Source organism: Conger conger, chromosome 7 (assembly GCF_963514075.1).
Source record: "Conger conger chromosome 7, fConCon1.1, whole genome shotgun sequence".
NCBI lineage: Eukaryota > Metazoa > Chordata > Actinopteri > Anguilliformes > Congridae > Conger > Conger conger.
Window position 1 is genome coordinate 33,798,770 of NC_083766.1, and position 27,391 is coordinate 33,826,160.

Consider the following 27,391-nt stretch of genomic DNA (forward strand, 5'->3'; position numbering starts at 1 on the left):
AAAGACAAAGGGCCTTGTGCCTCAGGCAACTATAACAGCTTCTAAACTCTTCCTGTAGCCAGCTAATAGTTTTTCAGTTCTCGCTTTTGTAATTTTTCCACATTCTTCCTGGCTGGACACCTCTAGCTCAGAAATATTCTTTGGCCTCCTTGCATGTATTGTACGTTTGAGATGCCCAAGTTTGTGCACCCCACTGTATGCTGTAGAGCACAAACTCCCAGCACTACTGTAGGGCACTACTGTTGTGCTCTTTCTGTATTCTCATGGCCTCCTAGTGTATTGTTTCTAGAAAAATAATATCTTCATTTTGTCATTCAGTATATCTATGTGGAGCTAAGTTCAACTTGTAGCTGTAGATGTTTAAGACCTTTAAAAAAAACTCTGGGTTTATATTTCTTAAACAAGAACAATCCGATGTGCCCTCCAAGGAGCTTTGAAAGGTTCCCCTGAGCTATAATTGTGAACACACTGTAATTGAAGCACAAGATGCATAATGTCTGGATGTGGGCTGTACCTCAGGGTGTGGTGGGAGTGGTCCTTCACTTAAATCTCAGAGGACCCACTCCTTCCAGCTGCAGTAACTTCAGTGACTGCCGGTCTTGAAGTCTTTCAGAATGACAGTATCTTTCCCATCAGCCCCCTCCTTTTTGTCCAAACACTTCCATTGTTGAAGGACCAATAAAAAACTCAGGAAAGAAATTAAAGAAAGTAATAAAAGTGAAAGTAGATAAGGGGTAGCTTTGCGCCAGTCAATTTACTGGATCACTCCATTTCCAGGCATGGAACAGTATGCCTTTGCATTTTAAAAGGAAGTTATTTATAATGTGCCTGTCAGTTGGGTTCTCAGGCTGTTCTATTGTCAGTAAGAGTGCTGTGAGCCTGCATTCAGCTCCCAGACCTTATCAGCACGGCCTGAGCCCTCCCGCCGGATGTTTTTGCTTTTCAGACTTCATCCTGAACCTTTGTTTACTATAATGTGGGCAGTATATTCTCTCTCTCTCTCTCTCTCTCTCTCTCTCACACACACACACACACGTCTACGCACACACACAGGCATACATGCACACACTATCCCACACATTCTCAAACATTTACTTATACATAGACACACACAAACACACTGAAAATTACACCCACCACACACACACTCACAACATGCATACACATAAATGCGCATACACACACACACACACACACACACAAATAAACTTTATTGTGGCCAGGCAGCTGCATTGCTGCAGTACTCTGATGATGTTAACTTGAGAACCATTGTAGCTGACTGACAAACATCCGGTCACACACATGCTATTGAAAGGCCAGGAAGAGAAGAAACAGTCAACATACCCTTATGCTCTAAACCTGTGACAAGCAGGCTTAGCCTCTGTAAACATGCATCACTCACTAATGATCCTTTTTAACAGACATGTCTTCAAGGGTACCATACAATTGTGAATGCTGAATTACAGGCCTGACTCCCATTCCTCAGGGCCCAAGTTGACAGTATTGCCTCAGCCATTCTGTATCTCCCACTCTGAGGTAACTGACTCATCTCCGCGCTCATCTATAAGAAAGGTCTGGAGAACTTCCTGGCTTTGCACAATGGCCGTTTCACAACACAGCCCAAATTTCTCATCTTTCAGATCCTTCCCAATGTATTGTATGTTTGAGATGCCCAAGTTTGTGCACCCCACTGTATGCTGTAGAGCACAAACTCCCAGCACTACTGTAGGGCACTACTGTTGTGTTCTTTCTGTTGTGTTTCCATACTGTGGGAAAAAAGGCTGCTGTCTCCTTTTGGAAAAAGGAGAGAAATAAGGAAAAAGCATGACTGCAGTAGCATTGAAACAGAAATCTGTAGAAAGTACAAACATTCTGCTGATTTTTACTTTGACTTTTACCAGAGTTTCACTGTGCATTTTTCCAAATGCCTTGTTGCATTATCTAAATAAAGGGTCATCGCATAACTTGAAAAATAAAATACACAAACCCGTTCTCTTGGTTTCAATACATGCCGACCCTGTCCATGTAGAGTGGTTTCACACGTCTTTTCACGGATTCCTGACCACTTGACTGACTGAATGGATACAGTAAATATGCATATTGATGAATAAGGTTCAAGAGCATGGCTGTTGAAGTCAGTATTTCATTGCTTTCACTTCACAATCTTAAAAAAGAAATGCCTGGAGTGTGGAGAGGATGGAGATAAGGGTAAAAAAGCTATTCTCTGGGTCTGGTGCAGTACAGAGAGCTTCGCTCCGTTCGGCTTTGTTCAAAGCATGCATTTGTATTGCCTGGTGAACACAATGCCCACAGCTGACCAATGTTATACAAAAGATTCAATTTGGAGACATGTACCCACTACCTCTTCAAACAGCCTGTCGTGGAGCAGGGACAACTGGATCCTCAAAATAATAGACAACTGCAGGGGGGGCAATTGGCCCCACAAGTAGTGCGAGAGCCTGTAGACTTTGGGTCTCTGACGCCTGATTTAGACACAGCGCATTCTCGGCCCTCTCAGGTTTTTTATGCCAACTACAAGTCCCAGTTTTGCTGACCAACTGAGGATGCCAAAAGTACCGTCAGAAACGCAGTTTATCTGGCCTCCCGTGCATGACCTCGCCTGCCTACTCCCACCAGTGGGGATGGAATGACAGATTAAGAGGTAACCCCCTAGAGCTGTTTGCCATGTGCTAATAATCAGGGAATCGTTGACTGTCACTTGTTAGTGAGGGTTATCTAAACATTACACAGGGCAACTAAAATAACTAAACTGTTTAGAAAAAAATCAAATCAGTATTGAATTGATCTTTTTAAAATGTCTTTTCCATTTGTATGTCAAATTTTCTTTTTTTCGATTCTTGCAAAACTCAACCATTTGCAATGTTGACATAATTCTGAGCACAGCTCCTCAAAAAAAAAAATGTTATTTTTATAAAATAGGTACCCTAATGGGTTTTCCCCACTACTTTCCCAGAGTTCACCTCAGGTTAAGTAAAAAGCATAACTTGACACGTTGGTGAACCCTGGCAGTTTGAGGGGGGAAGATGATGCCTCTCTGTCTGTCACCCCCTCCTCTTCTCCCACAGATGAAAGCTGCATCCACAAGTCCCAGATCCAGTTTCCCCTCTGTGTGCTTCCATGTCCTTACAGACAGACCCTGGGTCCTGCGCTTTAATAAGAGAGATCCCGTATCGCGTGGCCTTTGCGGTCAAAGCTTCAAGCTATCTGCTTTTCATTAAAGACATTGTGCGTGTCAGAGGCCTCCAGAAAGTGTTTTGTGTCAGATGTCAAATTTCTCAATGGACTGGTTCTTGTTGCAAAAAATAGGGAGGGAAATATGCCAGTAATAGAGAAAAAATATTGTTTTAGATATCTGTATTCTTACTGAATGACTCATTTTCCACCACCTGCTGCTGGTGGTACTGCTTGAATGGAAGAGCAGGAAACCAAAGCTGGAATAAATATGAATACTCTGAAATGTGTCACCTGGAAACACACTAGCATAAAGAAATGTACAAATATTTTACCATTTCAACTCATGCTGACAGTACTATGGCCATTACCGTGTCAGGACTCTAGCTATAGCAACTCTGACATAACAACATACTGTATATCACATTGTTAAAGTAAATATATTCAATCTGTGATGCAGGTATAAGAGAGAGCATAAACAGGTGTGTTTATGCAAGAATGACAATCCAGACTTTTCTGCTTTGTGGTTAGAAGGTTAAGAGCACAAATTAGAAGTGATTTCACAGGAAGTGCAAGCTTTAGTTCTTTCATGCTAGAGCATTCATGTACTATATTCAAGGTGTTGTTCCATGCAGTACATGAATTTTGATTATATATGTTACTATGCAATGATTCCAGCCTGGCTTCCAGGAAGAAAAAAACAAAAAACAAAAAAAACAATGGGCAGGAATATGCCAATCTTTTACTGCAGGATGACCACTGTAAATACACAACAATGTTGTGTTTGATGTTGAGTAATTGGGTAATCACCATCTCTATTGCCTTTCCTATAGCATAACAGCACATTTAAGTGATTGCAAAGGCTCGGATTATCTGTGAAACCAAAACATCAGCTGTTGGTTTGTAAAATAATAGAATGCTGAGATTCATGCATTGTGTCAGAATATTCCATTAATTTAAGCAGCATGTCACAAGATTTCAGCGCATCAGTGCCTTCATGCTCAAAAAAATCTAATTATAGCATTTTGCCAGTAATGAATGTATATCTGTACTGTATATGCAAATTTTGGAAGCCAGCGCAACTTGTTATCTCTGCTTGTTACTGTATAGGACTAATCTGAATTGTTATTCTCATATAACCTACATGCAAATATAAAAAAATTAATAATTATGTCTCCACACTGTGAGTATTACTATATGGGTTTCCCTGTCTCTTCCCTCTGGGACAGGGAAACACACACTAATACTTAAAGTGTGGAGACAATTCTTAATTTACTTTATGCTACACCACAGTGACAACTTCTACTGAGGAATTTTTCAAACCTCGCCAACACAAACACACACCCCAAATATCTACTTTTCTTTTATCAATATTTGAGGAACACCAGTGTTGATTTCTCACTCAAGCTGTTTCATTGGGTTCACAGCTAAGAGGAATCTCTTTTTGCTGTAGACCCCACAGGCTAAGGGTTTTATGGACTAAAATCAGTGTAGTGCAACTGCTGGATTTAATGCTAACCTCATTCAACTTCAAGAGCCTGAATGTGGAAAAATAATTATATTCAGATAGTTTTAATAGTTTTGTCGGTCATACTCAGGTGGCTACCTTTCATACTCATCGTCTCAGCTGTTTCTACAGTAGTCTATTTCCACGTGGTGTAAGTAGAAGTAAACAACTCATTCGTTTCCACCAGAGAAGTCAGAAGTGGGTAGAAAATCGTATATTTGCATATTTTTGAAAGAACATCCCACAGAATGAGTACTTGCCACATTATTGGCCACCACAAACTGACAACATACGTCGATTACTGCCCCTTCTTGATTTTAATTGGCGGTAAACGAGTTCTATCACGTTTCTTACCCAGCCCCCATGCTATTATGTTTTTTGATAGGTTACTTGATGCGATCGATACGCCCTGTCCGCCCTCTGTGCTCCTCCTTTCTTTTTCGATACTGGCGGGGTAAGGGAGTGAGTGAGACGCATATTTTGCTTCGGTTGCTAAAGGCTTTTAAAGCTTTCTGATTTTAAACCGCGTAGCGTCAACATTGACTTGAGCGTAAGGGGAAATTTTATACTTGGTACTGACGTCGGCTACAGTTTGATTTCGGGTCAGCCACGGAATAATGTTTGGAAGCGATTGACAGACAAAGCGAAGCTATAACAGTTTCTGCTGTTTTATATTGTTTCGTTTTTTGCCTTTTTATTTTGTTTGGGGAAGCTCGAACTAAGGGATACTCCATTGCCAGTCCCCGCTTCGGTTGCTTGCTAGCTACCAGGTGTTTTACCGCAGTAAGTCTGGATTGTCAAATAGATGTGTACGTTCAGGGAAATGCTTCATTGTAGTTATAATCGAGTAACTTCAGAGAACAGAAAGCAGTTCGCTAGCTATCGAGAACCCCTTATTAACCCCACTATGGATCTAAGTTAGCTGACTAGCTATTTATTTTACCTTTAGCCTATACGGTACAGGAGACTAAGCAGTTATTGATAAACAGAGTGTATCTCTAGACCTGAAATTAGTTGAATTAAATGTAAAATATTGTAGTGTAGCCTAACGTTACGGATGCATTTAACTTCATTTCAGTTGTTTTGAATCACGTGTACCATTGGGTTAGCTAATTAATGTGATGAACACTGGATGACTTGACAGCTCAAGTAACTTATTGTAGGGGGTCCTTTTTCTAAATGTTTGCCAAGTGGTAGTTTATTCTGGTTTGAAACTTTGCTTGAACAGCTCATATTGCCAGTACTGTAGCCGGTGCCCCACAATAATGTGTATAATATAATGTGTGCTAGCTAACTGTCTCGCCATTTCAGGATGCTGCAGTTGGCAAACTAGTATCTTTTGATAGTCCAGTAACGAATTTAGCTGTGACACATAACTAGACTGCATAGTTAACAATCGGTTAAGAGAAAGATTTGTGTTCTTTTAAGTGTATAGAAAATGGCAACTGCACTCAGCGGACGAAACCCTGGCGGTCGCGGACCCAACCAACGAAAAGGTCGGATTTTAGGCATCATTGATGCCATCCAGGATGTTGTCGGACCACCGAAACAGGCTGCTGCCGACCGCCGTACGGTGGAGAAGACATGGAAACTCATGGACAAAGTGGTAGGCTACGTGCCGAAATGCGCCTTGTAAAACAAGCAAGAGAAACAACTTGTAAATTGTGTCATAAATGCCTGACAAGCGTGTAGGCTACCTTCATAAACAAAACACTACTTCTTGCTCGCTGCTGGAAGTTTAAGCCTACTTTTCCTCGAATGATGACGCAACCAGCTTTCCATTACGGCTGAAAATTATAGCATCAGATTTCCTTGCTGTGATTTTAGAGGGAGGAGGGGTTGTTTTCATTCCTAAGAAAAACTGCGTAATTTCGTGAATATGGATTTGTGGTCTGAAAAGTACCTTTGACAAAATGGCAAAATAGGATGATGGTGGTGTCGGTGATAATGACTACCCCATCTGTTGTACTCTAGGAGTCTCAGCCTGTTTGTAATCCTGAGGACGCCTGTAATTAGATGCTAATGTGACAACTGCCGAGTTAGACCGGGGTTAGATGTTAACAACATAAAAGTTTACATTAAAATTTGCCATTAAAAGATCGTCATCTAAGAACAGTTCCTTGAGGAACTTCCAATGTGATCTTCACACCCTCGTACTGTCCAGGGTGTGAGAGCTGGCCATGAGCCTACTATGTGGGGGAAAAAAATTGTTTTCAAAAGACTCAGAGTGCAAAACTCTGAAATCCTAAACAGGGGGCAAAATCCTGGAATGTCTGAATGACTGCATGTCCATTCACTCCTTGTAGGTGAGGCAATGCCAGAACCACCGACTACAGTTAAAGAACAGCCCTCCGTACATACTGGATATCCTGCCAGACACCTATCAGCACCTGCGGCTAATACTCTGTAAATACGAGGAGAACCAGAGACTGACCCAGCTGAGCGAGAACGAGTACTTTAAGATCTACATCGACAGCCTGATGAAAAAATCGAAAAGGGCAATTCGCCTCTTCAAGGAGGGCAAGGAAAGGATGTATGAGGAGCAGTCGCAAGACAGGTAGGAAGCTGACCCCCTGAGTGTGTATGCCTTTCGCAGTGTGCCCTGCTTCACTCGCCTCCTTGCCTTAATCTGCGCTTTCTCCATAATCATTTCCTACAGGCGAGTGTTGCACCTTTCAGTTCTCATGGGTAAACATCAACCACATTCCACACACTCCCTTTATAGGTGACTTCACCACGAAGTCAGTCATGGAGAAACCACAAACACTGGTAATCATTTTACAGCCGCTAAAAACCTTTGTCTTTCTGTACTTGTGGTTTGTCAGAATGATTCTCTTGCATTCCGTAGTGTTTCCCTCTACGCTGACTTCTGTGGCCAGTGCTGATTAAGCACAGAATTTGTTTATAAATGTCCAGTTATTATGGTATATCAGGGTATAGATCCTACTTCTCTCTAAGCTCAGGAGTGGCTTTAGGGTATGTTGGGGGTACGGAGATGGCCTTCCAAATAGTTTTGTGCATGTCTTTTAAGCTAATTGTCGCACATGAGTACTTTAATCTCAGTGCAGTTGTTTCATTTTGGTCACAGATATTTTGGCCTTGGGCTTGGGACATATTGGGGAATGGAGGTAGAAGTTAGGGGTGTGATGGCCCACAACCCCTTCCCACTATCAGTAGCAGTGCCTTGACATCTTTTTGCGGATTCTGCTAATCATATATGATACCTACCTTTTACCTTGCGACCAGCCCTCCACATTCCAATGACCCAGTTAGCCTAGACGTTTTCTGGAGGTGGCTGCCCTGGAGCAGGCCTAAGATGGGGCTTTGAGTCTTTTCGCCTCAGGAGAGGAAGCACCCTTAGACATACTTCCTGGTTCACTGTAGAGGTTGTGACCTTTGGGAAACCCGAGGCTAGGAATACAGTATATGGCCCTGATTAAGAGTGTGGTGTCTCGGTTGGAGATTGACTCTAATAAGCTTTAATTGAATCCAGATGTCAATCTTTTGTTTTTCTTGGCCAAATTTGAACGTATATTGCCGGAACTTAAAAAGGAAGCAGCGTGAGGGGCTTCAAACCATTTTGATTTTCTTGCGTGGGAGTGTGCATTTCTCATCTATATCTCCTGTTGTCAGCATCTGGTTCCAGGATTTCTTTAGAGTGCCTATTAGAAGATAGGCTGTTCCAAAGCCATATATCCCTAGTCTGGGAACATGGATGGCTCATTAGTTTAATGCCATAGCTGTCTCTTGTGGGGCAGAAAAAACAGTTCCTCCCTGAAGTAGATGAGATGTGAGAGTGTTGGGTGAGGGGCGGCTCAGTGAGCAGGGGTGAAGCAGAGGTAAACATGCTCATTTGCCTCCGGATGCGTGGCGACAGCTTGTCTTGCCACTCTGTGGTGTCCACGAGCTGTGACATCACGGTCGGAGGTATAAACTGGCGGTCAGCGATGTCCGTGTCACCCCGCCTTAAATCAGCCAGTTTCATCCGCGCTTCTTTGCCCCAAGGGCTGATGGGGCCGGCTTGAGGAACAAAGCGAAGTGACAGGCACAATGTTGAGCCGTAGGTTTGCAGGCCTTGCTCCACCCCTCCCCCCCCCTTGGGCCACCCCGTGCTCAGCTGGCTTTCAACCCATCTCCCCCCAACTCGACTACTGGAAGATGATTGAAACAGTCCCCACATGTGTGTTTCCAATTATACTTCACGTGAAAGGACACAAGTCCCTCAAGCTTTGTCTGCAGTAAACATGTTGCCTGCTGGTTAAAGTTAAACTGTCTTTGGCTGAATTTGGGGAAGAGGGGTGAAAATTGTGACTACTGTTGTGAGAGTGCACTGGCTGTCATTTTTTGGCAGATATTTACTGTGAAAGTAATGTCAAAGAGGGTGATTTTTCTTTCCACGTACGGTGTATGAGTGTACTTTCTAAAATTATAAAAATAGGAATTGACCTGGCCGAAAATTTCAACCACTTTGCCCTCTCTTGCAAAAATACAATTTTGGTTCCTCTGGACATAATGTTCAGAATGTTCAATGCAGAATGTTCAATGGCATGGCCTTCCCCTTTCCAGGGTGAGCAAAACCTCAGCTCCTCACTGTCTTTAACCCTCAAACCGCGTTTGGAACCAAGTTCGGTGTAATTACATTTTAATGGTATAGTCAACTTCTCCATTATCGCATGCCATTAATTGCATTTATTTGATTACTTCTCAGATGTCTTGGGCAAATAAAGACACATTTAATACATGTATTTGGTTTTTGGAAATAAAAGGAACAGCAAGAGCTTTTTTTAGAAGAACACGTGTTGCATGTCTCACTGCTTCCAGATGTTGGAACAAATTGGTTGCCTGGTTTGTAATAAATGAGTGCTATGCATTTCTGCACAGAGATAACTTCATCTGCTGAAGCTATAGCTATAGCTACTGCGTGGGAGGACTGCAATGCCATCACTTAATGTTGGCCTCACCTTTTTATATTCTGACGGCTCACATTTTGAGAGGGTATATAATGAGTTTTTTGCTGGCTTTACAGCATGTTAATGGTACATAGCCTCATTGAGTATGGTGCTCTCTCTAGAACGTTATTCAATTACTTCAGGTTGGTGGGGAACTCTCACTTGGTTTTGACTTTTATGTTCTTCACAGGGAGTTTGAGAGTGGACAACTACCTTGGGAGTGCCTGTAATCTAGCTTGCGGGTGGAGTCCTTCCATGTGTATGTCTTGGTACGCTGCCAGAGTTGGCTGTGATCTTAATTAATCGTAACTAAGGCTAATTAAGCAAGGTGTACAGGTCTTGAGGCCAGACTTATGTAGTTGCCTTTGCTTTAAGCCAGGATTGGATTAAAAACAGTGAGGCTGAAAATGTTTTCATTGTTTAACCCTCCCCCCCCAGCCCCCCTATTTTAAAGTCCAGAAATGTTTTATCTACATTGCCATAGGATAACATATTTGCAAGGTTAATGGCTCCTCTGCAATACCTTTGTCTAGTTTTAAAATTAGATTTATTTTGTGTATTTTGGGGTGGGAGCCAAAGTCGACCCTTTTGGCCGTTTGGTGACCTTCTCTAATGGGTGAAAAGGTGAACTATCTAAATAAGCCACATTTGTTTCCTAAACATACTCACATCACGGAAAGGAGGGGGGTGTGGAAGATGTGATTTTGTTGAACCGTTCCAGAACATCATCGATGTGACTCAGCCAGTGGCATTAACCCCTTCACATCGGCCCCGCGCATTTCGCTAAAGCTGGAGCGGCGCTAATGCATCAGCGCTAATTAGCACGGACATTAACAGGGTGTGTAAAGGGAGCCCGAGATGGGGAGGAGGACAGGAGGAGGGGCTCGCTGAGTGCTGAGGGAGGTGGGGGAAGGGTCTCTCCACGGCAGACACAGCTGCCGTGGCGGCTCTTCCTCGCGTTCGGGCCGTGCAGATGGCACGACCCCGAGAGGGCCAGGAGCGTCGCGCAGGTGCAGAGAGCACCGTGCCGCTTTGCAGACAGCCGTTATGTAGGTGAACACCTACATCGCCACGCTCAAGAGTTTTTCACAAGAGCGTTTAACATTGTGGGAGAAATTAATCTTTTGCTGCCATTTGATTTTTCAGCCTCCTGCCGTACAGCATGCGATTTAATTAATACTCGCTGAACGAAGACGGTGTGGATTTAACCAGTTTCATCTTTTCAGCCCCAAAGCCTTTCTCCTTCTGTCTTTGGTTTTCCCCTATTGAGTGAGACACACACGCACACACATACAAAAACTGAAACTGCACAAACGCAGTCCATCACACCCATGTGCACATACATAAGCACACGCTTCATATCACTCACAATCCACATGGATTCCCTGTTTTCATTGGGGGAAAAAAGAAAGAAAAAAAACCACACTGAGTTCTCAGCCGACCTACCAGGTTAAATAAAGGTAAAATAAATAACATGCATGCATGCACGTGTACTCACACTCACACACACACACTCTCTCACACACACACACACACACACACACACTCACACACATACAGGCAATATAGTTGTACATTTGTACATGTTTTATAGGTATTCCCCTGACTCGTAGAGGGAGCTGTCACACTGATGAAGTTTTGTGAGTTAAACAGGAGCCAGTAGAGTTTTTAGCATCAAAGAAAACAGCCATGAGGCCAGAGGTGCTCGCTGGCTGATACACGCATGCTTCTTGCTTTCTGTGTCCCTAATTGGCAGCCAGTATTGATGGTCAATGTTCAATGTAAAATTGGTTAACAGCAAAATATTCAAGTTCCTTGTTTCAGAAAGCAGTCTTCTCAGTACCCTTGTGTAGTCACTAGAATTGGTCCACAATCCACATAGGAAAAGGTCTGTTGTAATAACAGCTCAAAAATTCGCTATATCGGCCAGATGGCCACCGTAACGGTGCCTGTGAATTCTTACCCTCTAAAACCGTTAGTCTCAGAAAGCCCTTATCGTTCAGGCCGTACTGCACCACAGACTCATCCTCTTTGTTTGGCATTCCACGTGCGTGCTGACGGCTGCCCTCCAATCAAACCGGGCAGTGTTTCTGTCCCGTCGGCTCGTGATTGAAGGGTGTCTTTGTGTCTGCTGCGCTTTGCCGTCAGTCTGCTTTTCTGGCAGTTTAAATGAATGCAAACAAAGGGGGCAGGTTTGTTATGGTCACAACGCCCGCGCTAAAGGGACTCTAAGGCGACTGCATCTGGAGGTCCGTAGGGTGCAGAAAACCTACGCCGGTTCTTCGCTTTACCGACGCGGTGATGTAGCCAGTTCGCCATATCTGCTGTATTTTGAGGTTTGCCTGAGTGAACCTAGATGGTGAAAGATTCTGTGATGGAATCTTTTCGCTGCTGTTTACTGCAAACAAGAAGATGATGTTGCGACATTGCTGTTTTGTTGTTTTGGCCGTATAAATAGAGAAGTGAAACTGAGTTCGGTCTGTCAGGACAGCCCCGTGCGGTGGCTGCCGATATGAATATGCATCAGTCTGTCGTCTTGAAACGGTGAAGCAGTGAGGAGAAGCGCGTTGTGCAGAAAATAGCCTAATGTGCTTTTCGCCGGAGAAATTCGGCCTGCGACCAGAATGGCATTTGCTTGTGGATCTGCCACATCTTCGACTTCAGCACAACTGCCATCTGCTCTGTGTAAACGGCCCCGCTCATGGCTCATGCGGTTCATTTGAGTACCTTGACTTTTGCAGCGAAGGGTCTCCTCCCCCACACAAAAGAAGTGTCGCTGGTTGAAATGACATGGCGTACCCACACTTCGGCTTTGAAAACGCTCTTTTTTTTTGTGCTTGATGCGCCGACGTTTGAAAAGGCGCGCTGTGCAGGCCGTGTTCTGCTCTGGGCCCGCCACTCGCTGTGAGGAAAGGGGGGGATGAAAGGGAGGAAGAGAGGAGGGGAGGAGGGGGTGGGGGGGATTTTTTGAGTTTGTGATGAAGTGCAGCAGCTTGACCACCCCTGCTCTCACATCTTTCTCTGTCTCTATACGGTATACATAGCCTACAGTGTGAGGTGTCATTCCAGCCAGTGTCGCTGTTAATCCCTCTTAACACTGTAACTGCAACAGTGTGAGCATGCCCACTGATGAACGATAGCGTTCTGTGAATAACTGAATCCATTTTGAACGTGACTTCGGATGGATTTCGATTGGCTGTCAGTATTTTATCGTTCAGCTGGAAGAAAATCGCTCTTGAAGTGATCCCAGCGGTGTCATTCGTCTCTGTCATTGTCGTTATAGATGACTCTGCCATCCACTTTAAAACATATTTATAGTTATCATTTCAGTTCTTGGTGTGTACGGGCCTTTAATTTGAAACGCTTATCGCTGGATAGCTGTATTCTTTTTTTCAGTGAGGCGGCGTGCCATTGGCTGCGGCCCCCCTGGCGGTGCGGGCCCTCAGGGGCGTGTCCGGGCCCCTCTGCCTCACGAGCGCCTGCCCGCCGGACCTCATTTCAGTTATTTGCCAACAAAAATCATTCTGCGTAATTACACTCTTTCTCTGGAGGACAGGGCTTTGTGTGTGTGTCCCGCCCCCGGTGGACTGCCTGCCAGACTGCGCCACGGAGCTCTGCTCCCACACCCAGAGAGACGCCATTTCCGTGAAAATAACCACCCAAATAAAGCTTTTGTGCTGTACTGTGGGCTACACTGGTGCTAGATGGTACACATTCTGTATGTACTGTGCTTGCCACTCTGGGTGTCTTGTACTATTCATTCTGTGTACAATATATGCCGTACACTGTGGTTGTAATAAACAATGTACTAGGTGTAGTACTGTGTTGTGTGCTGTGGTGTATTGTTCAGTCTCCACATTCTAATTGTGGAGATTTCTGTATTTGAAGAACCGCTGCCGTTTAATGATAATATCTTTAACGTTTTCTGTTTCTTGCCATTTTGAATTGTTGCATTTCAGAGGCCTCCGGCAAACGCACGGTGAGCTTTGACTTCCCGTTCGCAGTGCCGTGAGTTAATCATTCTCCGGCTGGATGTTTTTCATTCATCCTGCAGAAATGCCTCCCGTCTAATTTGTATCGCGACGCTTTGATTAACGCGGTCTGGTCTCCGTGTCGGAAAAGCACCGCGCGATTAGCACAGCGCGGCCTGCTTTTAATGGGCCGACCCCGCTCTGGCACTACAAAGCCCGGGTCTGAGCTGCAGCCGTACCTGTGTGCTCCAGCCCTCTCTGGTATCGGTTAGAGCAGCTAATAAAAGAAGTCCATAAACGGCGGGCAGAAGAGCCCGCTCCGGCCGGTCTGTCTGACAGGCGAACGCGGTCGCTGGCGCGTTTTTAATGCCGCGTCCCGGAGGTGTTGCATTGGGAGTTTGCGCTCTTTGTGCTTCCCTTTTAAGTCTTAATGGGAACCATGAGGGGCCCCGGGGTCCCCGCGTAGCGGGGAGACGTAACGAGCCGTGATTTATTGCCTCCGGCGAGCCACTGCTGGGCTTCGGGGAGCCGCTGAACGCGTACGCCGGCTCGGAACGCGCTCGGGCCTGGAACGGGCCGGTGGACGTGCCTCCCACCCCGCCCTGGGAGCAGATAACGGGCTTATCTCAGCCCTGAGAGGGAGGGAGAGCGGAGGGGCCCAGTGACAGAGAGAGAGACGGATGGAGAAAGGGAGAGGGAAAACAAAGGGAGATGGACAGAGAGAGAGGGAGACGGAGTGAGTGAGAGGGAGACAGGTGGAGAGACAGAGTGAGAGGGAGAGAAAACAGATGATGCATTATTGAATTTAATTGTATTGAATGAAGAGAGAGGGAGACCAAGGGAGCGGCCTAGAGATGGACGGAGGGACAGAGAGAGAATGGGAGACCGAGGGAGCGGGAGAGAGAAAGGGAGAGTAAGGGAGTGAGAGATGGACAGAGTGACAGAGCGAGAGAAAGGGAGACTGAGGGAGTGAGAGAGGGGGGGGACAGTGAGTGTGAAGAAAAGGAAAAAAAAAAAAGCCGACATCCTGTTCATGTGTTTCCTCTTTGCGCTCGTCCTCTTTGATTAGGGCCTCAGAAGGCAGTGCGGTGGGGCCACTCAAAACTGCCCCTCTCTGGGGAGCACGCCGCTCTGTGCCCCAGCTGAGAGGGGCCGGAGCATCCTATTAACCCCCCGTCCTGTCCCCGCAGAGCGCTGCAGTCATCTGCCAAGACTAAACAAGCCCAGCCCAGCAGCACCTGGAGCCCTGCCTGTCACCGCCGACACGGCCTCACTCCGACACAATGGGCCCACATATTTCTTCATGAATGATTTGATGTTGAAGGTTTTTTTTGTTTTTTTTCTGGAAGTCTTAAATGTCAGTAACATCTGGTCCGGTCTCCTCCTCCTCCTCCTCCTCCTTCTCCCCGGCCCTCTCTCTCTCTCTCTCTCTCTCTCATCTCTCTCTTTCTCAGTTCTGCCTCATCCCCCTCTTTCCTTTCTCTCTTTCATCGGGGGCTTTCGGGAGAGCGCAGGTCGGTTTTGTGTCGTTTTTTTTTTTTGTGTGTGTGTCACGACTTGCGTGGGCAGCCCCGGTTCCGCCCGGTTTCCAAACTTTTGTTTGTGCAACCTGAGAGCCCGCCGGGGCGAAGGGCCCTCTCGCGCGCTTCCTGCAGCGCAAACACGGCGGCGTGTGCCCGGGAACCCAGATCAGCATCTGCGAGTTCACCTCCCCCTCCAAAACCGACCTGCGTCTCGCCCCCCCCTTTGTTTCCGGCGCTTTCCCCCTGAAAATGTTTGACATTAGCAGCGTGGCGCGGCGCGTCCAATGGCTGGTCTGTCGGCCGGGCGTAATTCACAGTGACAGACGTGCGTTAAGATGCAGGATGTTCTTCTCTCCGGTCTCTCCTGGACGCTACCGGGCGCTGTCGGGATTCGTCCGAGGTTTTGCGGGGCGTTCGAGCGAAAGCTTGGGGGGGTTCTCTTTGTTGTCGGGGGCGGGGGGCCTGTTGGGAGTCTGGGCGATGCGCTTGATTTAATGGTGAAGCTCACCTCACCTCTATCCGTCCCCAAACAACCCCCCCTTCCCCCTCTCCCCCCCGCTGGTCTGGCCACCTGAGCCTGGCCCTGTTCCACTCAGACGTGCTCACAGGCCGAGGCATAATCATGTTTTCTAATGCCCAATCCACTTCAAGTGACTACATTTTCCTTTTTAGCAGGAAAAAAAGCTAACCATTTTCGCCCGCAACTGGAAAAAAAACGCAGACGTGAATTTTTTGCCGCCTTCTGCGTTCTGATCTCTTTCTCTGCGTCGTATTAAATATTAATGACTCAATATTTCTGAGCCGTTCTGAGTTTGTCTTCATCTGCCGTTCTCCTGCGGTTGCTCAGTAACGCAGGTAATGTGATCACGGTGTGAACAGCGAGCGCTTTAGATAACACGTAGCTGCTCTTTACGCACTACAAAAAAGATCATACAATTTGCAGCCATTGATGCTTTGAATGGTGGCAGAGTCTAGATTATGTGACTCACTGTTTATGCACACACAATGTCAGAAAGAGAGAGAGACTTCAGGGGGTGACTGCAGGCTCGCTCGCCCACCGCAGTCGGCTGTGCCCTGAAAGGCTGACCCATGTGGGTAGTGTGGAAAGGCTGACGGTCTGTAACGTCGTGAACATGTCGGTTGGGCGTCCGCCGAGCCCAGCGTCCCGCGTCTTCATCTGGAGCCGTGCAGCACGCGCGTCTCGTTCGGTTGCTCACTGACCCCAAGTTCAGCTTCCCAAGCAATGAGCTGCAGGTTGTCGTACAGAACAACGCGCGTTGAAGATAGGAGCTTGCTTATTACGTTCACTCATGAAACACTTCATTCTTTTAACGTTTGTGGGAGATTGTGTGTGTGTGGGGGGGGGGGGGCGGAGAGGCGCTTCCTGTAATTCTTCCTCTAATAACTTTGTCTTTAATTAGGGTAATTAATCTCCTGAACTTTCCGACAAGCTTTTTTAATTAAAACCCGCCGCGTGGCCCTTCGAAGCGTCTCCCGGAGCTTTTGATCCTGGCTCGGTCCGCTCTTGGCAGTGGGAAACGGGCCTTCCGCCTGCCAATCACTTTGACAAGCGGCGGAGCGTAGATCTTCCAGGACCCGGCTTCTACCAGCACAGCGATCGATCCTCAGGGCTTCTGGGAAACGGTGCGCCGTCAACGCCCCACCCCGCCCCACTCCTGTGGAGGGACATCGCCCGGGCGTGGCCATGAGGGCAGGTGCTCTCCACCGCAACTATGTCCGCTGCACCACTGGCAGTTTTAAAATGGATTTCTTTTACCTTTATTTAACCATCAATACCTCTTTCAGATCAGAATTTAGTCAGGGCCACTCAAACTGAATGTCTTGTTTTGCTGACACAGAGAGAGCGTGGAACTGTTTGACCTCTCGTCTGTATGTCTCATAAGTTCAGTGATCTCATGCCCTCTCTCTCTCTCTCTCTCTCTCTCTCTCCCTCTCCCTCTCTCCCTCTCTCCCTCTTTCCCTCTCTCTCTCTCTCGCTCATCCTCGGGTCGGCTCGTGAACGTTTCTGCTTCTCAGAGCAATGCAAATCATGTTCTGTTTTGCTGACATCGATGTAACATCTTGAACTTGAACGTTCTTCCCTATGCCTCTCTGTCTTTCTCTCTGATTAACTAAATGCTGCAATCGCCCAGAGTTATTTCTGACTCTAATAGGAGAAGTTTCCTCTGTTACTGAGAGCCTTTCTATTACACTTCATCTGCCTGGGTCACCACAGTGCCCCGAGTGACTGCTTTGGTTTTTACTATTTTTTATTTTGAGAAATGCTTGTCTGTGCGTGCGTGCATGTGATGCATGTTACTGAATCGTAAACAGTACATACCATAGATGTTGCTTTCCACATTAATACAATATATTTCAAAACTTTGAGACATGTTGCAGAGCAGATTAAACGGCTTAAAATCTGTTGTTGTAGCAATTTGTTTGATTAATTTTGTTTGGAAGGAAATACTCTTATGTGTTCCATGTGTCCTGTGCTGTGTAGACTTTTTCGGGGGGGGGGGAAGCTGAGACCGTTAACGAGGTAGAGTTGGAGCGAGTTCCCTTCTGACCGCCTCGCAGCTTCCTGCCATACAGGCCTCTGTCGATGTGGCGATTGTGACTCTTCCTGACGAGGTCACCGTGGCGCAGCTGAGCGCCTGACCCCAGCGAGAGAGAAGCCGCGGCCGGCCAGTGCCTTCGCCGTCCGGCGGGTTTAGACCATCAAAGGGCTCTGCCTCGACTGAGCGCTCCGACGTCAAACCGCCTCCCAAAGTGTCACTATGGGGTCTGTCACGTTCCTGAGCCAACCTTGCAATCGCTCTAGAGGGTGTTTCGGCTCTGCGTGACGTGAATAATTGCAGAGATGTGTGTTATTTTAGCCTGATGTTTCTGCATGCAGTGCTGTGCGTTATTTTAGCCTGATGTTTCTGCATGCAGTGCTGTGTGTTATTTTAGCCTGATGTTTCTGCATGCAGTGCTGTGTGTTATTTTAGCCTGATGTTTCTGCATGCAGTGCTGTGTGTTATTTTAGCCTGATGTTTCTGCATGCAGTGCTGTGTGTTATTTTAGCCTGATGTTTCTGCATGCAGTGCTGTGTGTTATTTTAGCCTGATGTTTCTGCATGCAGTGCTGTGCTGCTGAAGCTGTAGGCTGTATTCTTCCTGTTGAGTTGGTCAGGTTAAACTCAGCTTTATTAGATGGGTGGAGTGAACTTCTCACTTTCTGAAACACGTTGCAATGTATGTTTGAAAACTTTCTGCTGAAAAATACTGGGGCAATTGCAAGGAAACGGGGATATATAAACTTTGAGGTACTAGCTGATTTTGTGCTCAATTTGTAAATTTTTTATCATAGATTAATTTTGAATGAATTTACTAGCTCATCAAATCTGAGGATCTGAGGCATGGCCTGCTAATAAGCACTCTCTGTAAAGAGAGCCTGTTTAAACTTCAACTACACTAATTCTGTCAGTGAAACAGAGTGTTGCTTTGATGGACTATTATTCAATAACACAGAGGTGTGCGCGTTTAGCCTTGGCCTAATTATCACTCTTTCCAGAAACTCAGTTTCTCCATGACTGCCACATGCGCATGTTAATCATACGTGCCTCAGCACTGTGGAGGTTGAGTGAAGTAGATCTGACGAAAGCGATAATTAAATGCTCACACCCCATTGAATGAGAGCATTTGCATGTATTCAATAAAGGGTATCGCTCATTTTGGATGCTCAGTTCAGTTCTGTGCAATTCAGCAGTGTCCTCAGAGGGTGTAAAGGCATGTAGGACTGCGTTGTGGTTAAGGTGCATGACTGGGACCTGCAATGTCGGAGCTTCACGACCCCGGTGTAGCCGCGATAGCATCCGCACGGCTGTTGGGCCCGTTGGGCAAGGCCCTTAACCCCACGTTGCTCCAGGGCGGATTGTCTCCTGCTTAGTCTAATGAACTGTAAGTCGCTTTGCATAAAAGCGTCAGCCAAATAAAATGTGATGTCAGCCATTTGCCTCTTGCCGGGATATCCTCGTGATAGTTTGCGAATTAAGTGAAGGTCATGGTGGCCTTTATTAACGATGGTTCTCCTCAGTAATGGTTCAGGCGAACCTTCTGACTAGTGCAGATCACATGATAAACCTCTCCATTTCCTGTGTGTGGCCTCCGGCACTAATGCCTGCAGATTGAATTCTCTGATGACTCATTTCCTCTGAACTTTGTGTCAGACGGTCTTCCTCTGCTCCCTTGGGCCCGGTGCTGAGACCCTCTGTGTGTACTCTAGGTTTCCTTACACTTTTCATGTTTTACTCACTAAACAAGGGCAAATTCCAAAAGAAATCTCTGGAATGTGTGGGAAAACGTATTGGACTGGGCTTGGGTGTCCTTCCATTCATTTCTGTCTGACGCGTTTGGCCCATGGGTTCTGTTTTGTCACTGAAGAGGTGACATTGACCACATAAGGGTGCTTTGTGGGTCTGGTGGTGTTTTGGCGAACCTAGCGATGGCAGTGATTAGTGTCTTGAGGCTTGGACATTTCCCCCTGGCAGAATGGCAGTCCAGCTTGGTTTCCTGTCCATTTCTTAACGTTGACGTCCAAGACAAAGAGAAAAGACATCATGTGCTTTATTCATGAAGATGACTCATCCCCACAGTGCCACTACATGGGTATGAAGCTTTCTGGTCGGTCTTACCGAAATTTTGAAATGAAATATAAATTTGTAAAACTAAGGCATATTTTAATAATAGCGTCCTATTTAAATATACTGTATTACAATATATTAAAAAAATTACCATCAGGGTTTTTCCAGAGTTCAAATGCCTTAGGTTGCCCATCTAAGTGTTTTTTCATACTGATTGAAAATGTGAAGTTTGGACTGGTTTCAAGTTTACTTTCGACCTTAATCCAAACACACTGGATTAACTTCAGTAGAATCCTTGAGCACATGCAGCAGATTTATGCTGCAGTCCACCAATCCAGTTTAGAGGAAGTTTGTACCGTTTCTGACACCTAGCTCCCACCGCTACCCAGATTTCCAAGTTATTGTGTAGTATCTCTATAATGTCATTTCTATGTAATTTTGGTGATGCCGCTGGTGCGCTGTGGAACACGGGTCTTCCCCCGAGGAGCGGGTGCGGAGGTGAGTTCAGAAGGGTGAGGAGAGGGGAGAGGGGGATCTCTTACTCATTCTCTTTCTGAGTAAGGCTCTTTTCGGAGAAAATGACTCGCCTGCAAAGAATGGAGGGGTGTCCCTCTCGGCACGCGGCTGCCAGCTCATCCCGGAACGGCGCGGGGATCACCCCCACGCCCCCGGCCAGGCTGCGTCAGGGTGCTGCCTCCTCCCCCTCCTCCTCCTCTCCCATCCCCGCTCTGAGCAACCGCCGCTTTCTTTTCGTCTGTGGAAGCACCGACCGCCAAGCCTGCTTTTCTGTTTTTTTTGTTTTTTTTTTGTCGGGGATGTTGGAAACATGGGCAGAGTGAGAAGTTATTTCCCCTCTCACGGGCACCGAGCCAGGCTCGGGCTGGTCTCAGTAACAGGCGCGACCGTATGTTCAGCCAAGGCGGGCTGCGGCAAAACAAAAGCCTGGCTGCTAACCGTCAGTTAGCACGAACGTTAGCACGTTCCGTGCATTGCCAGCACAACATCTAACTCTCTTTTTTTTCCTTTTTTTTTTTTTGTGTGACCAATTTTTTTTTTTGATTTTTAAAGCCCCACCCCAAACTTTAGCTCTTATAATGCTCTCTGCTCTCTAAGATGGTGGTTTGAAAAAAATATTTAGGCCTAAATGAAATATAATTATTATATTAAAGTTATTTTCACATGGTTTCAAAGCACTACTGTAGGAGAAAGTAACTTCTGTTCATCCAGAGGTCTTGGCTAAGTTTAGTTGATCCAGGCAAAAGTGGTGTTTTGATTTGCTGGACACATGGACAGAAGTTACTCATGACTAAGTCAGGCAGTTGAGTGCATATATTTTGACATTTAGCTTGACGGTAATGTAAAGCAAAACTACAAAAGCTCAGTTATGTAGATGAGAACCAGACTCTGTGCTCTTGCTGCACAGATGTGGGCGTGCACGTGCGTTGCGCATTCATACGTGAGCGTGCTTGTTTATGTCTGTGTGTTTACGCAGGTGCTTGTATGTGTGTGTGTGTGTGTTCAATGCGTGTATAATGTGCATGATTGTGTGCATGTGTGTTTATGCGTCTGTGTGTGTTCATGTTTATCTAGCCGTGTGCATGTGTGCGTTTATCCGTGCGTGCAATTATTAATGTGGTATGCCAGTGCATTTGTGCATGTGTGCTTTTGTGTTTTTGTCATGTGAGAGCGTGTTTGCCAATGTGTGTTTTGAATCAAATTGATAATCTTTATTGCCTTTCTGGGAGGTCTTTGTGCATGTGGGTGCGGGCTTGTGTGGGCGTTTGTGTAATGTGTGCACGTGTGTGCACGTGTGTGCACGTCCATATGGGCAAGTGGCCTGTACTGGCTCATGCAGGTCATTTCCCAAGTGTGAATGGAGCCTTTTCAGATGCTGCTCCGTTCTCCAGTCCCATCTGCTACTTATTTCTGTGTTTTTATAAAATTAAAAAAAGGTTTGTGCGCTCTCCAACATTTCACTGTACATGCTTGTATGAGCAGGTGACAAATAAGGTCTCTTGAATCTAAAGCTCAGTGTACTAGTGCTCATATGCAGTGCACGTATGTGTCATTTGCGTTCGTGTCGCTGGTTTGAGAGGCAAAGGCCCGCACCGCAAAGCACACTCTGGTGACAAAGAGCAGTTTTTCCTGTCACTGCCAGCTGGGTAAAAGTGGAGTGCAGAACAGAGGGCTGTGATAACGGTTTCCACTTAATTTCCTGGACAATTTCCCATCTCTGTGGGAGGCTGAGCGGTGGCCTCTCTGCCCTGGAAAGAGGGGAAGGGCTCGTTACCCTGTGTCCCGTCATTTTTGGCGACGGGAGCTCTATGCCAGGGAGTCTGCTGGCTTGCCCCGTGTCTGCATTTCTGATGCTGAATAAAGGGTAGCGCAGGCTGCATTCCGCTGTCTGGAGGGCATGAGCTGGCGTCAAGCAGCAAGCTCACGTCCCTCTCTAGACGGGACGCTCTCTTTCCGCGTGGCTTCAGACAGGATGCTTGCTTTTCTGAAAGTGGACTGTTTTACCGGAGGGTGCGAGTGAGATCATTTGCGATTCGGGTTTGGTGACGCGGCTCTGCCGCAGCCGTGTCACCCGAAACAAAATGTGTTTGGTTTCCCCCCCCCCCCAGAAAGCCACTAACTGTTTCTCTGCTTTTTTTAGAATTAATTACTGTCTTTGAAAATGGGTTCTGGTTCTTTGTCTGAATCAGGGGTGTTAAGGAAGCAGTTTCTGATCTCGGTTTCAAACGGGCAAATAGATGGAAATTTTGAGGCCTGAAGTTCAGAAAGAGATGGGGCTGAACTGGAGGTGAAGGAGTCGAGGAGTGATTTCTGAGGAAGCCGACGTTCTTCACCAAGCCGAAGCCTCTGCCAGCCTTTATCTCAAAGTGCTCCTTTAAAGCATGACCTCACATCGCAGCCAGCTCTACCCATCCAGCCTTTCTGCGGGAGAGAGTGCAAGACGAATGGAGAAGAGGGAGAAGAAAAAGACATAAAGCGCTCGTGTTCGAGTATGTTGTCTCAATCGGGGACAGTACGTACTGCAGACACCGAGCTCTGTCGATTTAAACCAAACGAGAGTTGATTTAACACGAGGAATCCTGCCGTGACAAAACGGGCCAGAGCAGGAGAGAGAGAGGCAGAGAGAGAGGGATGAAGAAACGGGAGGAAAAATAAAGCGAGTGATGTAGGAGTGGAGCGTGGTTTTGGCTGATGGTGGCCCACAGCGGTCTTGTTTGTGCGCTGACTCCCATTAGCGTCCTGTCTGCTCTAATGGACTCTGACTGAGGAAATGACGCTCCTCCCGTGTTTGTTATTCGTGGCGGCGCTCCTTGCCAAGCCAAACCGGAGGCTTGGTGAGCGCCCCCTGGATCAGCACTGTTTGTTTGTGCTTGTGCGAACGTCCTATAGCGCATTCCTGCGCAGGTTCACCGAGTTTGGCTCTCCTCGGCGGATGTACAGGGAATCCGTGTGAAAGTATGCGCTCCTGCTCTTATGTGTCATTTGTTATATAATCTTAAATAGTATTGAAAAGCTGTAATGTGTAAGATTTAGGGCCGGTTTCACAGTCCTGGACTAAATTGAGTTTTGTGTGGAGAATCTCCATTGACAATAGAATGTAGTCTAGCACTAGACTATCTATGTCTGTAATACTGGCCCTTAATGTGTTATTTTAAACAGCAGTTCTGTGGCAGTATTATATCACAGGCAAACGTATTACTTTTTGCTGCAAACGGTTACTGTTGAACGATTTTTTCAATACAAATGGATACGACTTAGATCTAACAATGCCAACTGGCTGATTAGTTGCTTACCTGTGATTTTTTTTTTTTTTTTTTTCAAGGTAAGAACAAATATTACATTGATTAAAGTGTATTATTTATGTTTTTCAACGTTTTTTTGCCTGGCACGGTCTGCCCACCCTGTGCGAGTGGGACGTTTTCTCAGAACCGAGCCTTCAGTCAAACCTGATTCAGGTTCAGACTAATGCTAATACTAACGCTCTGTACATCTGCTCCGGCTAAGTAAATGAATCTTTATGCAGATTGACAGATAAAAGATTACAGTGTGTGCGGATTGGGGAGAAGTCTTTAGAGGGTTTCACCGGCATCCTGTGGATGTCCCTGCTTTACCTTACCTGACAGGATTTTTCTGGCTCTCGCAGAATCGAATGCTAATGAAGGCCGGTGTTTGGGATAAGCGGCGTTCTTGTGGGCTCAGAGTTGAGCTGCTTTGACACGGTGTGGTGTGTGTGGAGCCCCGCGTCCCCCCAAGGCATGGAAATGATACTCATCTCATCACCCTGACAGCTACAGAGCAGCTCATTTGCTTGGCTTGGTTCTGGGGTGAAGGAGAATGGAACTCTACATGCACACACAGGAACCCAGGCAAACATGAATGCGTGCACCCAGGCACAAATCGGCCTGCATGATTGAATGGGAAACGGTAGGCCTATAGACTCACGACATTTCCTGTAGTAGGCTCACGCCAGTGCCTAACGTGAGCTCAGAGTGTTTAAGGCAGCAGCTAAACAGCAGGCTCTCTGCTCTCTCCTATCTGTCTCACAGGTAGCAAGCATTAAAAGAGCCTTAACTGTGTGTGTGTGTGTGTGTGTGTGTGTGTGTCCATTGTCTGTCTGTCTGTCTGTGTGTGTGTGTGGTTGCCCTACCATGTCCAAAAAAACATAAACAAAAAAACAGCAGAGCCTCACAACAATAAATTCTTGCCTATTGGAGCGTCAGTTTGAAATGCACAGTACAACTTCTCCAGACACCCCCGCACCTTTCACAGAGAACACCAGTGTTTGTGTATCTTTCTGTGTGTCTCTTTCTCTGCTAGTCCCTTTCTGCTGTCCTTACTTCTTTCAGTCTGTTTATATCTTTATCAATCTGCATACCTCTCGATCTTTCCATATGTGTGGGTGTGCAGATGTGTATAAGAGAGAGAGAGAGAGTGTGTGTGTGTGTATGAGAGAGAGAGTGTGTGTGTGTACATGTGTGTATGCGAGATAGAGTGTGTGTATGTGTATGTGTGTGTGCACATGTGTGTATGAGAGAGATAGAGAGAGTGTGTGTGCACGTGCTCATGTGTGTATGAGAAAGAGAGAGTGTGTGTGAGGGTGTGTATGTGTGTGTGCACGTGTGTATGAGAGGGAGAGTGTATGTGTGTGTGCGCGTGCACATGTGTATATGAGAGAGAGAGAGAGAGAGAGTGTGTGTGTGTGTGAGGGTGTGTATGTGTGTATGTGTGTACATGCGTGTGCGTGTCTGCGTGTGCGTGTGAGGGTGCGTACGTGTGTACGCGTGTGTGTGTGTGTGTGTGTGTGTGTGTCTTCGTGTGCGTGTGAGGGTGTGCAGACAGCATATTTAGCTGCGCCGTGTTCCCGGTACACAGCCGAGGCGAGCCACAGAAAGGGGCCTCCCCGGTTGGCAGGAGCGAGCGCGTCACGTGCTGAACGCACCGTGGAGGCCGGCCTCAGTGAACCCCCACGCACATCCACCCGGACTCCACATCAACAGCCACTCGCCCCGCAGACCGTCTCATGCCTTATTCATGCACACGGGTGCGTCTGCGTGCGCCTCAGACCTGATTAAAATGTCACGGGGACATTGTCGCCGTTTATGGAAAGCACAGGAGCGTGCGTTGAGCGCTCCAGAGCGGGTTCAAACGCAGTTTGAGTTCAGGTCTGCATGCAGACGTGGGCTACCGGAGGGGGAGGCGTGCTGGAGAACAGAGTGACTGGCAGTTCAACCGATGGCCCTGCAGAAAAGCTGCAAATGGGTACTCTTAGTGCGGGATATTTGCTTTAACTCTCTACACATGACGACTGTACCGACTGCAGGTGTTTCCTTCGTGAAACCTTTAGTGCTTGATCTTGGACTTTGTGTTACGCGTTGTTAAATTTGTCTCGTTTGCGTTTGTTTGTCTGTGTACCAGTGAAGTTGCTGTATAGCTGAGCAGTGTTCTTCTGTCAGGCAGCTCAGCTTCTTTGGGGTCGTTGCTGTGGCAGACCGAGACCGCTTCAGAGCGGTTTTGTTTGGAGAGGGCCGTGTGATCGTCTGTAATCAGCGACTTCTTGAGCATCTTTTAATATGCTGTGCATGCGCTTTTGACAGTGTGACCTGCCGCGCGTGATGAATATCACACTTTGGGCATATGTGCCGAGAAGTTCATCAGCAATTCCCACCGCATCGTTTCTCTTTTCTGACACATAAACGGGGAGTTTAACTCGATTTAAAGTGTTCCAGCTGACGCAGTCTGTCAGTGCAGCAGTTTTTAGTTTGAGCGTGCATTTGAACACGGTGCCTATCTCAGAGTCCACGCTTTTTGAGGAAGTTGAAAGGCGTCATGTACCAACAGGGCGTTGTTGACTAATTTCTTTCGTAAATCGTTTTCTGTTACGTAAGGAAAATCTCCTTATTGAGTGTGTGTGTGTGTGTGAAGTTCAGCCGTGAGTTTGTTTCCTGGGCGGGTGCAAAGCGGATAACTGGATTATGCTCCATGTTTTTTATCAGGTGATTTCTGCAGACGTTTTCAGCTGTTGGAAAATAACTCTTAGTTAGTTTGGCTAATGCGCGGTCTCCCTGGAGTCAGTCTCCCTTTGATCATCTGTAAGAAAAAAAAGGAAAAAAAACGTTCACTGCGGTGCACCAGCAATTTGTGCTCCTGTGACTTGGCTGTTGATTAGTGAGGAGGGACCAGTTCTTAGGAAGGCAGCTGTGGTGCTGCTTTAAGGGTATTATACTCAGAGCTATCCTCGAGGTAGTTTCATGGTCAACGCTCGGTAGGGTCGTTTGCCGATCGGGATGCTTTAAAGCTTCGACTTAAGCTAATAGTCTTATTTCAGCTGGTCTTCAACCAGCACGACGTTGTGGAACCTGTCGTGCGGAAGGTTTTCGAAATGAAAGCGGCTCCATGTCTTATTCATGCGTGCGTCTGCGCTCAAGGCTCTGAGGGGATTCGGGTAGAGACGGGGCCCGGGCCGGGGGCCCTCCCGCGGGCCGTAGGGCACGAACGCCTGCGTCTCCCGGGGTGACGACCCCGTGACCTTTCTCCCTTGCCCAGGCGAACTCCCCTTCCCTGAGAATGCTGAATGGAAAGGGAGCTTGTGTTCGGTGTGGACGCGGCTGCTGTGTGAGTGGCAGTCATGAAGTCCTAATGAAGCCTGGAGGAAGCAGCTGCTTCCAGCGCTCTTTACAGCGGCGATGGGGTTCCTGTGCTCTTAACCCCAGAGCCTGCCTCTCTGGCCCCGGAGAGACACTGCTGCTCCTTCTCCTTCTTAATCTTAATTGGCCAATTAAAGGCAGTTCATTCCGTAATTAACAAGCTCGCCTGGTCTTTACCTTTGACTTAAAGGTGAAAAAATAAGCCAGCAGAACCTATGGCTCTACAGCAATGCTCCTTAAACATTTTAATATTAGAAATTATTTTTAATTATTGTAATATCAGGACCTGAATTAGACATTTAGTACCTTCAGGGACCCATCAAATACACGTACTAGCATAGCCTGCGGACTCATTCTGTGACCCACCGCACCGTGACCCGTTTTGGGTCCGACCCGTATTTTAAGAAACACTTCTATACAGGATGGCAAGCCTTTGCTTTACACTGTGCTGATCTTTTAAAC

General features: G+C 46.7%; 1 protein-coding gene across 2 annotated transcripts in view; it reads left to right on the forward strand.

The window, feature by feature from the left end:
• Window positions 1-5,158: 5,158 nt before the first annotated feature.
• The window catches only part of cblb (Cbl proto-oncogene B, E3 ubiquitin protein ligase), a 67,249-nt gene continuing 45,016 nt past the window's right edge, over window positions 5,159-27,391 (forward strand). The window contains exons 1-3 of one of the 2 annotated variants that reach the window (XM_061250165.1): window positions 5,159-5,249; window positions 6,128-6,305; window positions 7,006-7,256. In XM_061250165.1, coding sequence (XP_061106149.1) covers window positions 6,138-6,305; window positions 7,006-7,256 — 419 coding nt within the window. In that variant the 5' untranslated portion in view covers window positions 5,159-5,249; window positions 6,128-6,137. Of the gene's footprint in view, window positions 5,483-6,127; window positions 6,306-7,005; window positions 7,257-27,391 lie in introns of both variants that reach the window. The other variant, XM_061250164.1, reaches the window with a different exon arrangement.